This window comes from Sebastes umbrosus, chromosome 12 (genome assembly GCF_015220745.1).
Source record: "Sebastes umbrosus isolate fSebUmb1 chromosome 12, fSebUmb1.pri, whole genome shotgun sequence".
NCBI classification, from domain to species: Eukaryota; Metazoa; Chordata; class Actinopteri; order Perciformes; family Sebastidae; genus Sebastes; species Sebastes umbrosus.
Genome location: NC_051280.1, coordinates 16,545,086 through 16,558,203, shown reverse-complemented (window position 1 = coordinate 16,558,203; position 13,118 = coordinate 16,545,086). Strand labels below are relative to the sequence as shown.

General features: G+C 38.8%; 1 protein-coding gene across 1 annotated transcript; it reads right to left on the bottom strand.

Moving 5' to 3' along the window:
* Positions 1-359: 359 nt before the first annotated feature.
* Positions 360-11,744, bottom strand: dsc2l (desmocollin 2 like). Its single transcript, XM_037788229.1, has 16 exons — positions 11,442-11,744; positions 11,182-11,272; positions 10,824-11,038; positions 10,646-10,747; positions 10,223-10,378; positions 8,082-8,226; positions 7,841-7,995; positions 7,609-7,743; positions 7,246-7,431; positions 6,792-7,039; positions 6,461-6,603; positions 5,524-5,748; positions 4,074-4,295; positions 3,652-3,767; positions 3,175-3,510; positions 360-1,556 (listed from the first exon to the last, which is right to left on the bottom strand). Exons 1-16 carry the CDS (start codon positions 11,478-11,480, stop codon positions 1,359-1,361), a joined length of 2,712 nt encoding a protein of 903 aa, XP_037644157.1. The 5' UTR covers positions 11,481-11,744; the 3' UTR covers positions 360-1,358.
* Positions 11,745-13,118: the final 1,374 nt, after the last annotated feature.

The following is a 13,118-nucleotide window of genomic DNA, read 5'->3' as shown; positions in this document are numbered from 1 at the left end:
AGGTGAGGAGCTTGGCAGTAACGTTGTGCCCTTCATATTGTGCAAGCTCAAAGTACCACACCTAGTAAATCATTCACCAGAGTACACAGAGAGAATGGGCACAATGAACAACTGCTGTTGCTCTCACTAATGTCCTGCCAAGGTACAGAGTCAAAGCAGTACGAGGAAGACTTTTTATTTGACAAGATGATGCTGATAAAAATCATGCTGTAACATGAGATCCAAGCCGTAAGCAAAGCCTTTAGGGCATATAGTGGCGTTACAGTTAACTTTAAAATACTTCTAACCTGTTCGATAACAATATCCTTTTATAAATCTTATTTGGAAATACCATTAAATTAAACTCAGACTTATAAAAATGTGTTACAATAGAAACATTCTTTATTGACCATGCAAAATTACAACTTCAACAACTTAATATACACACATGGGAATGTCATGGGAATGATTCCCTTTTTAATTAGCAGGTTCAAGGACATTTTTATTTGTTTAGCTTTTCGTGTGTCTGGTCAGGCAATGTCAGTAACACCTCACTCATCACATTCACGCCCTGGTGCCGACTTTCACAGGATTACTGTCAGTATGTCGCAACAACCTCGATGACACACAGGGCTGAAGCTACGCCCAGTCAACAGTCAGGAGCTGCAGAGGAATGTGTTTGCACAAATACTTACTAAACCAGTGGAAGACAGTCAACAGTATTGTTCAAAACTGATAAATAATTCTGAGCATGTAATTTGAAATAAAGTATGTTCATGTGAAATATTAAAACAGGCAGTTGTGTTATTGTTTTATTTCATTTAGGTATTTTATTTTTCTTTAAAAAATATATCAAAACTAAAAAAACTTAGCACGAAATTTAAACTTAAGCCACACAAATGCTAAATTGCATCATTTACTGTGAACACAGAGGATTGACAATAACCAATATACCCAAAGTTGTTACTCATACAGTAGATAGAAAACCCCGCAGCCCTTCACTGCACCTATCAATACAACTACCATTATGAACCTTCAAAACCAGCCCCATGTGACCTTCTACGAGGAGAAGCAGGTAAAGCCAATGGATGAATGGGTGGTTGGGAAACCAAGACTCTAAAGGCAAACAACACGTAACACGCGACACAAAGTATGTACAACCGACTGCATAGTTTTCAGTGCAAAAGACTTTGCCAAAAAGCAGCAAAGTAAAAAACTAACAACAAAAAGTGATAGCAGAGCAGTGCGCACACACTGACGCCACCTGCTTGTTCGTTTTCTCATTCATGTTCAGGGGCACACCAAGCATTCAGATCCCAGGCCTTTTCCACATCCTGCTCAGTGAAAAGTAAACACCATTCTTTTCAGAGCTTCATTGTTCATGTCTTGTTGCACACAGCTCCTAGAGTTTTGAACTTTGGTCCGAGCGTGTTTAGGAAGTCAAGGTTATCGTCGTCGCCAATGTCGCTGCAGCATCCCACAGAGCCAGCTGCAGAGCCCACCCCCTCGAACCCGTAGGAGTGGACGATGTCGTCGGCGTACCGTCCTTCCTCGTCTGTTCCAAAATAGGTCAGCTTCTGCAAGACAAAATGGAAGGTAGAGGAAGCGTGTTATTACTCAGTGTGGACTAAGCCTGAGCGATAGGATGGGAGATACTACACCATGTGATAACACAATGCTGCTCAGGATATGACTGGCAGTCAGATATTACACAGAGAAATAATATCTCTCACCAGGAAGTTGAGAAATAATAAAGTTTACGGAGGATACTATCACGGCTTAGAGAACAAGATTATATTGCACAGGAGAGTTAGCTAGGCTCTCACAGATAAAAAAAAAAAAAAAAAAGTTATTAAACCTCAGAGAATGGAAGGTGTACACATCTGGACACATTTAATTCTGCCAAGTTTTCTCACTTTTGTGCTTCCTTCCACTCTTAAGGCCTTTACACACCAGGGGCGTGACGAATAAACGACATGAAAATGTGGAATACTCGCCTATTATATGTCTAAGGCTTTTATTTTGAAAGGTAAGAACGGAAGAAGTGGATCTGGTCTGCGCTGCGTTTGTCAAGGTTTAAAGGAGTAATGCTGTGTTCAGACCAAGAGCGAAGCAAATTTTCGCCTCGCTTTACTCGTGAGTTGGACCGCTGGTATCATTTGTGTTCATTCGCGCTGGACACGCCGTAAATGAGAAGGAGCTTGTCTCCATAGATACCGACAACATTTCGTTCTACCATTTCTACCATCAGCCATGGAAGAAATAACCACTGTTGCTGCTTTGTACATGTTGTGGAAGTCCACACACATACAGTGACATTGACTGTATCTAGCAAGCCACACGTTGCTACTGCTGTATGAACCCAAAATAAACAGATTGTGCTGTGATTTAATTGCAATAAACAGATAAAAAGTATGCTGAAACAACTACACAATCATAATGCCGATTTGTGAAAGTTTGAATTCCTGCTTTGTCAGGTCTGTCCGCAAGACGGAAAGCAAACAACTTTTAAAATGCTTGTTTTCTGAATGGAGTTCGGATTGATCAGTGCCAGGCTATGCTAACATTGTAACTGCTCCATCAACACAACATAACGTCATCTAGGCATAAAAACGGCAGCAACGTTTCAACCATAGACAGTCTGTGGTTTATACACACACATTTATATAAAGAGTTTCGCCCGGTCTCTGTACAAATATGATGTACTATCGTAGCTCTGGTTGACTACAGACAGCTACAAAAATGTCCCACGAATATGCAAATTTTGTGTCGCCCCTGCACGAATTCGCATCTATTCGCCTCTTTGCATTGACTTTGTATGTAATCACGATGCAGGAAAACTTCACTTAGCTCTTGGTGTAAACACACTATAATAAAGTTTGCTGTCTTGGTTCGGACTACATAGCCTCCGTGTTGTTGTTTCACAAATATAGGAGCAACTCAACGCATTCTGCACAACGCGATTGGTTGATGCCTTTATTAAAGCTACATCACTTTTTTGCCATGTAATATTCGCGTTCTGTGTGAAAGTATTAAGTTGGAAAAAAATATATTGACGTACGAATTAATCGCACGAAAAAAACGCCCCGTTGTGTAAAGGCCTTTAGACACCTCTTTTTTGTTGTACTATATATATATATATATATATATATACAACTAACTATAAAACTATAAGTAACTATAAAACAACATTACCTGGTGTAGATAGCGGCCATTTGTTTCCCAGTTGTGAAGAAAAGCTGTGTCCTGGGCGAGATATCTGTTGTCAAAGCTTGCACCGTTAAATGTACCCATAAGTTGACCTCCACCTACTGACTGAGTACCAAACTGGTTATTCTGGCTATAGTAGTAATTCTGCATATCGGATGTGACACCATTGGACGTGTACATCCCATTGTCATGTATGCTTTGGCCTCCCATTGTGCTGGTGCTCTTGTTCCCAATCCATCCTGCATTCACCGCAGAACCCTTAACAGAGCCCTTCACTAGTGTTTCAACTGCTGTAGTGGGAACATTGATGAGACTCGAATCCTGTAGAGAAAAACAATAAAACAAAAATGAGCAATCAAGTAACAATTAAATAAATGAAGCAAAAGAGAAAAAAGAGAAAAAAAATAAGGTTTCTCTACACGGGTATGAACCAAGGCAATGCCTTCATTATTATGTCCTTACCACTTCTTCCCCTGGGGCCTCGGTGTTTGATTTGAGCAGGATTCCACCGCCGTCTGCTTCGTCTTCAAGCTTCATTTTTTCTCTCTTTGTCACACAGAAAAATGCAAGCAGTAGGCCTGAAATAACAAAGCAAGTATGTTAGAAATGAATGCACATGGAGCGCATTTTATAACAAACAGTGCTCCACGTGTGGTAGACATCACACGAGTGAGCATAATGGAATTATACACTGTGTAATAATACTACCACATATCATTGCTCTGTGCCCAATATACAATGCATAATTCAGAGATAGAACCTCTAAGTTTCTATCACTCTTCTCGCACTTTTACACATGCATGAGCACAAAATTCCTGTTTCATTATCTACACAGTCTAGCCTCACAATTCTGCTGGCAAGAGTATAGCAGTGGGGGGACTCACAGAGCAGTAGGAGGAGAAGCAGAGGCAACAACATAGCCAGTAAAGCCAGTGGCCCCAATGACATAGAGCTTTGGTTGGCCAAGCAGACTCCATTCGCGCACTGGCAGATCCTCACTTTCGCCGTCTGTGTTTTGCCATTGCCCTGCAGATCTGTAATGTCCAAGGGAACATCGTATATCCCTGTAGGAAGCTCTTTCATGTGCTTCAACGTGGCTGCTGTGTCTGTGGAGGAAACAAATGTCAAAATGAAGTTTCTCTGAGAAACAGTAAACGCAACACTGTGCAGAACACTTTAAACTTGAATTTAATTTTTCAGGACAGATCAAAGTACTGTACTTAGGTACTTTCATTTTCTGCTCATTTATAGCTTTTTTTTTATTGAACTTTTTTACTTTACTTTGCTATATTTTAAAGGCAAATTTAGTTTTTACTGCACTACTTTAATTTCACAGCTATAGTACAAAACAAAAAATTAGCCCTTAAAATATGTTCCCAAAAATCCCAAAAAGCCAATGGGACTTTTCCATTGGGTTTTGCAGAATCAAAAAGCTAACATTAGGCTATAAACGAACTACACCAAGGTCGCGTGAGCGCGAGTATACACAACAAGACTGTAAAGGTAGACGAGTCGGCGTGATGGCGTTTAATAGTTTGATTTAGCCACTTGTTAGCAACCGCTTTTCTTAAGACACATAAAGGCTTCAAAATTCACACGTGGGGTATTTATTGATGTATTTCATATCGTAGAACAAAACGTTAATATCTCTTAAACTTGTGTTAACCACAGACCTTATTTTAGGCATCTAACTAAAAACCCATTTAAAAAAAAACATTGACTTACAAGTGAGGGAATCAGAAGTACTAAAATGCTAACTCATTTCTGGGTTTTAGGACTCATTCCTGTAGCACTCTATGATATTGATCCAATAATGTATTATGCTGTAATATAACTAATGGGTCATTCTGCTGTATGATAAGTACATATGCTTTTCAAACTATTAGTTCATTTTGCAGGTGATACGTCTGTACTTAATAGATTAGATAAGTAAAATTTTGAATGCAGGACTTTAACTTGTAATGGCGTATATGGCAATACAGTGTGGTATTGCTACTTTTACTCAGATAAATGATCTGAATTCCTCTTCCACCACATGTCGGTATCAGCCTCAAAAAATCATTATCAGCCAAGCTGTAAACAATCAACTTTATGCCTGACTCTGGCTCGTTCAGTGGCCATTGTGTAAGTGGTTTAATTTGATAGCTTACGCAAAAAAATTCAATATTTCAATGAATAACTGAGACGTGGGTTATGCTGTGTAAGTAGTTCGCGTATTTCTTACAGAGCTTTTACAGATGTTTTTCGATAATGTTTTGCCGTTGTTAAACATGTCTCCAGTTTTGTTTTGTATTCTTAAACAGATGTAAATCAAATAAAAATACAACCACCTACCATTAAATTTAATCACAGACCATGTGGCATCATCATCACTGCCTGGCAAACTAAAGCTGAAGGGGGCAGAAAAGGGACTCTGGTCGTTGTCTTCAGCCACAACCAGCACAGAGCCAAGCTCTCCTTCCTTCTCACACAACAACCTCTCGCCGGTAGGGAGCATCGGCACGTTGTCGTTGACGTCCTCCACCACAAGGATGACTGTTCCCGTTCCCGTCTTGGAGCCTGAAATACACGAGTATTACATGATATAAGACAAAACAGGGCATGTTGACACTAGAAAAAACTAGATAGACCAATTTGGTTGTGTCCTGACATCACCTCGGATGAGATTAATTATTATTTGGAAATCTCAAATTTCTGACAAGCATCTGGGATATGAGCCCAATTTTCACCATCACATCCGAGAACTGTGAGTCATTGTGAATGACTCGTCTTATCACATCACGTGTCAACAGGTGTTCTTGGGTGAGACAAAAGTCAAGACATGATGTTTGTTCAGGCAGATACCGGTGAGGGTGTGGCTGGTGTTCCTAATAACTTTGGGCTAGTGTAACAATACCGCCAAAAGGCGTGAAGGTGACATCTGTGTCGATTTGACATGCAGACTACACACTTTCCCACCTACACACTTTTCCTTTTTCTTGGTGACGTTCTAATGGATATTTACCAAACCCAACGGAGACAGAGTGAGTTTGAAAAACAGGTTATAGATGTGAGTAAAGAATTAGTCAGCAGCTCAGTGTTGAGGCCTGTGTTTGCTTCATTAGTCAAGTGGTTATAAGTTTCAGCAGAATTATGGAAGTACAGGAGATATACTTGAACGTATGCTATTATCTGAGCAATATAAGTATGTTTTTTTGTGTCATAATAACGGCTTGGGTTCTGTATGTAGTCTTATAGAAGTCATGGAAAAGGAAATGTACAAGCAACTTACTGGCATCAACAACGCTCATGGGGATGCTGTAAAGTCCATCTACGACAAACGGTGACTCTCTGTCAATTGTGTTTGTAACCTTCAGCTCTCCGTTATTTCTGTTGACACTGATCCAGGAACCTGGGTCGTTGCCCTTGTAATACCTGAGAGAGGGTGGAAGAAAAAGTACTTGTGTATTAGGAACACATTCTTCAGTTCAGCAGTGAAAGTCTGCCCTCCAGTGTTTAAGAGAAGTAACTTGAGTTGGGGTCTTGAGCAATAGCTGCAGTTGTGTCTGTTATCAGCCAATCTGTACCACAGGAAAGCAAAATATAAATATAAGATCGCTTACATGATGCCGTCGCCGCTCTTGGTCTCAGGATCCACAGCTGTGTAACTTCCTATCACCGTGCCGTTTGGTGTGTTCTCTTTGACAACGAAGCGGATAGTAGGAGTCAAGAACGCTGGACCCTCGTCTTCATTGAGGACATTGACGTCCACGGGGATTGACAGCCATGTGGCCGTGGTACCAATCAGCTCAGCTTGATTACGTGCCCTAATCTCAAGTTTTATATTTTTGTTCTTCTCATAATCTAAGGCCTGGAAAAACAGGAAGTGAGTGTATTGTAAATACAAATTTGTTGTCAATACTGTGATATAAACCTTGACTTTCAATTACTATTATTATTATTATTATTATTATTATTAATAATAATAATAATAATAATAATACAAGTAATTGAAAGTCAATTATTATTAGTCAATTATTATTATTATTAATAATAATAATATGAAATCTCACTCACCTTTGAGACATAGAGAAGCCCCTCGTTTGTTTTGTTGTCAGTATCGATTCTGAAATTTCCATTATCATTTCCTTTAGCGATGACAAATGTCGAAATCCAGTTTGGTGTGTTTATTAAATCCTTGTCTTCAATGGGAATTCGGAGGATAAGTATTTCTTTTTCGTTTTCTTTGACATTGACTGCATACTAAAGGAAACAAAAAGTGTGTTACTTAAATTAGACAACCAAGACAACAAGTTCAAAACACACTGATAACACTAAGACTTTATATAAAATGCACCTGTTGTGTTTCATTTTATCGTCACAAAACTTTAAGATGCGATTTCAAGATGTGAAATCTGTTTGAAATTGCTTTGCACTTACAGACACTTTTGTGAAAGTCGGTGGATTGTCGTTGATATCACCAACAGTAATGGTTGCTGTTGCTGTGCTGGACAGACCAGTTACTGCACCGTCCAAATCTTGGATTTTTACTATCACCAAATGCTTGTCTTTTACCTAAAGACAAAATGTGATAAAAAGGTAAATAACATGTTAAGATGAGGCAAAAGAGCAAGAACATTTTTGTGTTTCAAAGTATGGTGCTGGTGCTCACCTCTCTGTCCAGGGTGTTGGTTACCGTGGTGATGACACCTGTGTCTTTATTGATGGCAAACAGGTCTAATCCTGTCAAGAGAGTATACTTGATCTTGACATGGAGGGATCCTCGTTTGTCTCTGTCTGTAGCATCCACCAACCCCACCACTGTCCCTGTGGTGGAAAACATAAAGTTTATTCTCACCCACACTGAAGATCAAATACCGCCGGATTACTGGTGTGTATTTCATGTTCCTTACCTACGATGCTTTGCTCGAGCACAGTAAATGGTTGTAGGTTTTTGAATTGGGGAGCGTTGTCATTCACATCATCTATTTCTATATGGATGTCCAAAGAGTCGTCTGTCTCCACTTTCGTGTTTTTGTCGAAAACTCTGGTTGTTAACTGTGAAGGAAAAAAAGAGTCAATTTTACAGGGTTAACATCATATCATATAGGGGTGTAAGAAAATATAGAAAATATAGCATATCGCAACATGTTTTGTGATACTGTATCGTTTCTCAAAAACACTGACTGTATGGATTTTTAACCAATATAGTTTACATGCAAAGATTAACTGAGTCAATACTTTTCACTACACCGTTTCATTTGCTTTTGTTGGATATTACAGGGACTGTGATAAATGAAAATGCGATCCCACTGTTCTGATTGCATAAAAAAAGTAAACTTTTTTTACTCAGATTTTATAAATATATGGTGGTGTGTTCTTTATACTATGACAGTTTTCCTAAAAATAGATGAATCAACATAATACACATTTTGGTTTCACACTAGAGCTGAAACTGTTATTTAATTCATTGTTTGAATCGTTTTTTCAGGTAAAAATGCCAAAACATTACTGTATGACAGTAATGACAGAAAAGACATTTTAAAGACCAAGAATAATTTTTTGAGAAAATTATTTTCATATTAATCGATAGGGGAAATAATTAGCCATGGGTGGATTGATACTGTGGTAACACTACTTCGATACTCACAAGCTACACATTTGGTATTGATTCCTTAAAAAATATATTGATAATAAAGTTATTTAATACAAACGTGGGTGGCTGCATCACTTCCAAAAATGTTTCACTACTTTTGTATAATATTTGTGTCAAAACAGCATTGACATATTTCACTGGCCCATGTCACATGACTGTGGAAACCATGTGACATCAGAACCCAAATCAACTATTAAACTATTAAATTAATCTCCAACTGTATGATAATGTATTAGCCGGCTTGAGTCATTTTTTAAGAACAAAAAGTCAAAATTCTCTGATTGCAGCTTCTTAAATGTGAATATTTTCTGGTTTCTTTACTCCTCTATGACAGTAAACTGAATAGCTTTGAGTTGTGGACAAAACGTGAATGAGGACGTCATTTTGGGCTTCCAGAAACACTGTTAGACATTTTTCTCCATATTCTGACATTTTATAGACCAAACAACTAATCGATTAATCGAGAAAATAATCAACAGATTAATCGGCAATGAAATAATCGTTAGTTGCAGCCCTAAAACGTGGTGTGGTGCTACTTGTCACCTGTACATAAAAATACAGCAAGATGCACTATTTTTGACAGTAAGTGTCACAAGTAACCTTTTTTAACATTTTTATTTAACTGTATTCTTATTTGCTTTTGTGGTAAATGTATTATTAATGGATGGTATGTGTCGTGATTTGCCTTTGAGTGTAATAATCTTTTCTTTTCTAAACTAGACTATTATTTTGAAAAATCACATACCTTATTTAAAGCTTCAGTAGGCAGTATATTTTTGGCATCATTGGGCGAAAATTCCATGATAACCTTTCATTATATTGTAATTCAAGTGTTCTGAGAGATAACTAGACTTCTGCTCCTCCTCATGGCTCTGTTTTCAGACTTTAGAAAATCTAGCCCGTGACGGAAGACTTTGACCAATCGCAGGGCATTTCAGAGAGAGAGCGATCCTATTGGGTGTGCTCCAGCTGGTGGGCGGTGCTTGGTATTTCCTCAACTGTTCTCAACATGGCTGCCGGGTCAGAAACTTTCTGATTTTACAGCTAAACAGTACACTACAAGATGTTTCTGAAAACATCTGAGGCGAGAAATAGGCATAACAGTAACAGAATATTGATTCATATTTGATCAGCGCTGCCTAGTTTGACAGCTGCTCAGAGACGGCAGCTGGACGGCGGACTCCAGCTCAGCTCTGATTGGTTGTTTTCCTCCGGTCTGTGAAATCTTACAAACGACGATTAGGAGCACCGGAGGACACTTTTTTTAATCGTATTTGCTCCATTTCTACCCACTGCAGCTTTAATAAATACTCCGCATCTGTATCGTATTCAAAAAGTTTGGTATTGGCCATCATCCCTAGAAATAATCATTAGTTGCCGCCCTTTTTTCACACTCACTGTAAATGCTGGGAACTCCTCCCGATCTATTGGGCCGTGCACAGTCAACATGGCAGTCTTAGGGTCGAGAGAGAACAATCTCACTGGATGCTGGTCGGCACCAGGTCCACTGATGGTGTAGTACACATTGCGATTTTGTTCAGAGTCCGATACAATCTGCAAACAGAAAAAACAACAAATTCAAACATATAATTACAGATTTCAGTAGACTGAAGGAATCAATTGAGACCTCAAAGGAATTAATCACTGCACAAAGTCAGCAGAAAGTGAAGTTATTCTAATAGGTGTGTCTGGTTGTGTGAATCACATAATCTGGGGGGGGGGAAACATGACAAAAGGAGAGGCAAGTGTAAAACGAGTGTGAAGAATTGTGTTAAAAAGTCATGAATAAATCTCATATATATCTCAAATTTCCAAGATTACCCTTTCAATGTCTTTTGGATAAGGTCCCTTGTCATTCTCCAGTATGTTGAAGGGTGGAGGACTCCAGCGTCTCTTGGATCTCTTCAGGAAGCCTGTGGGCGACTGAGACATGCCAACAAACTCATTACTTTCACATTCTGTCATGTAGAGACCTGTTTTTACTCATGCGTAATCTTACCTTTCTTTTCACCCTCCTGTTGTGAACAAGGTGAACTACCATCTCACTTTCCAATCCACTGCTGTCCTGAGCCCTCACAGAAAATGTCCGCCCTTCTCCTGCGTCCACTTCCACATCTGCTACAGCCTCTAGTACTCCATTACTTGACATTTGGAAGCTTTTGTCGCTCAAAGTGAAGCGCGTTGATTTGGCGTCGCAGTCGGGACTAGTTTCGACTAAAAAACAAAAACGAGAGAGAAAGAGAAAGAGAGAGAGAGAGAAATGTGACTACAAAACCAAAAAGCAAATACAGGAAAGAAGTTCGAAAAATGTTCGATAAAGAATTCATGAAGAAATAAGTCTATAATAAGTGAAGTACCTGTTGTGATTTTGGATCCAGTTGGAATAGCTTCTGACACATAAACGCGCAGAGAGTCCGTGTTAAAACACGACTCCACACCGGACAGGATCTGAAGGAGAAAGTCGCTCTTAAAGTTCAGTTTTTAAAGAAAGTGAATGAAAAGTGACCTCCTTTAACAGCATGTAATTACATTATTACAACACTTGACAAAAGGTACGCTACTGTAACGCTATATTTGTATCCATAAATACTAGTACAGAGGATATAAAGCTACTTACCAAAGCCAAGCCGATGTGGAGAATTAAAACATTCGCCATTTCTTTGCAAAACTTTTTTAATGGACTTTGTCCGCGAGACGAAAAAAAGCTGAACTCCACCGAGAGCGGCTCAGTCCAAAAGAGTGACAGATGATGGCTTTGCGTCGGCGTTAAAAGTCGTCTATTCCTCCTTCACTTGTGTGCTGTGGAGTGAATGTGAATGGTGGAGGGGGGAGGCTGGACAGACTTTACTCTGAGCCGCTGCTATCTGTCGCTGCGAGTAGTGAGTCAACAGACACAGAGACACACCTATAGAGCCACACCCAGAGCCTCCCTGCTAAAGATCCGCAGGCGAAAGCACCTCAGGGGGGCTGTTGCTACTCAGTGTTATGTTGCACGTCAACTCCTTTGCAACAACTTTGCATTTGTATATTTTCTGCCAGCAGGGGGAAATATTGCTTAATGCCATATTTTTTTTTTTTTTTTTTTATATTTTATTTTCAATTTGTTATATACAAAACATACAAAACACAAACTCACACAAATATGGCTCCAAATTCCCTCCCTATATCCCACCCACATACAAACTGCAAAATAACCATATACTCAAGAGGAGTAGGCTAGTTAACTATCAATTGAATTAAAAAGGATATAGAAAAAACTAATTAAATACACAAATAAAGAAATCATGCAGTTGCAGATGCAGTTTTCTGACTTATTCAGATGACTAATGATAATAATAATAATACATTTTATTTATATAGCGCTTTTCTGGATACTCAAAGACACTTTACTCAGAAAAAATGATCCCAAAAACAAGGACATCATAAAAACATAAAAATATAAAAACACACAATTTTAATTACACATTAAAGGCAGTTCTAAAAAGGTGAGTTTTGATTAGTGATTTGAATGTGGACAGGTTGGTGCAGTCTCTGATGTGTTTGGGGAGTGAGTTCCAGAGGGAGAGGGCGGCTATGGAAAAAAATGATGTATTAAGTCTGATAATTTTCTTATATCAAATCCGATATAGGTGTTGGTAAGGAGTCCATTTGGGTTAAATAGGGTTGCCAAATCTTCAGAAAGGTGTTGTGTTAATTTCTCAGGGTATATGTGATCTTTTCAAGTGGAATGCAGCTGTTCATTTCCAGAAGCCATCTAGATATGAGGAGATGGGAATCAGACTTCCATGTAATTGCTATACATTTCCTGGCGATGCATAGATAGAGCTATTTCTAAAAACTTTTTTGAAAGTTTCTTAAAGGTGTACTAATGACTGTGAAATACCCTAATAAGCAAATTTGAGGATCCAATTGGAAGGCAAATCCTGTAAGTCTTGTCATAATGTCAGAGAAGTCCTGCCAAAAGATGTTAGCTTAATGCCAGATTAAGTAATTCTGTAAATTTAAAATGACACAAGGCATCAAATCAAAGCTGTAATTTCCCATGATTTTCTTATTCTTATTATTGTACCATATGAAAAGCACTATAATGTCTTGCAGGTGTATTATATACTATTAATGCTGAGCAGGTGCTTTTGAGTGGTGCAAGCTACAGAGGAAAAAGTAAAAGTTTTAGATTTTCTTTTTTGCATTATCCTTGTTTGTTTGTCTGCTTGTTTTTCTGGTCTGAGAAACCTCTCCCAGGTTCACACAAACACAGAGAGAGAGTGACCTTCATGCCCCTCCTCTCTCCTCT

Coding starts and splice junctions, on each gene's coding strand:
- dsc2l (XM_037788229.1), bottom strand. CDS start 11,480: ATGGCGAATGTTTTAATTCTCCACATCGGCTTGGCTTTG. Junction 6,604..6,791: donor AAGAGCGGCGACGGCATCAT/GTAAGCGATCTT, acceptor ACCCTCTCTCAG/GTATTACAAGGGCAACGACC. Junction 3,768..4,073: donor GCTTCTCCTCCTACTGCTCT/GTGAGTCCCCCC, acceptor TTGTTATTTCAG/GCCTACTGCTTGCATTTTTC.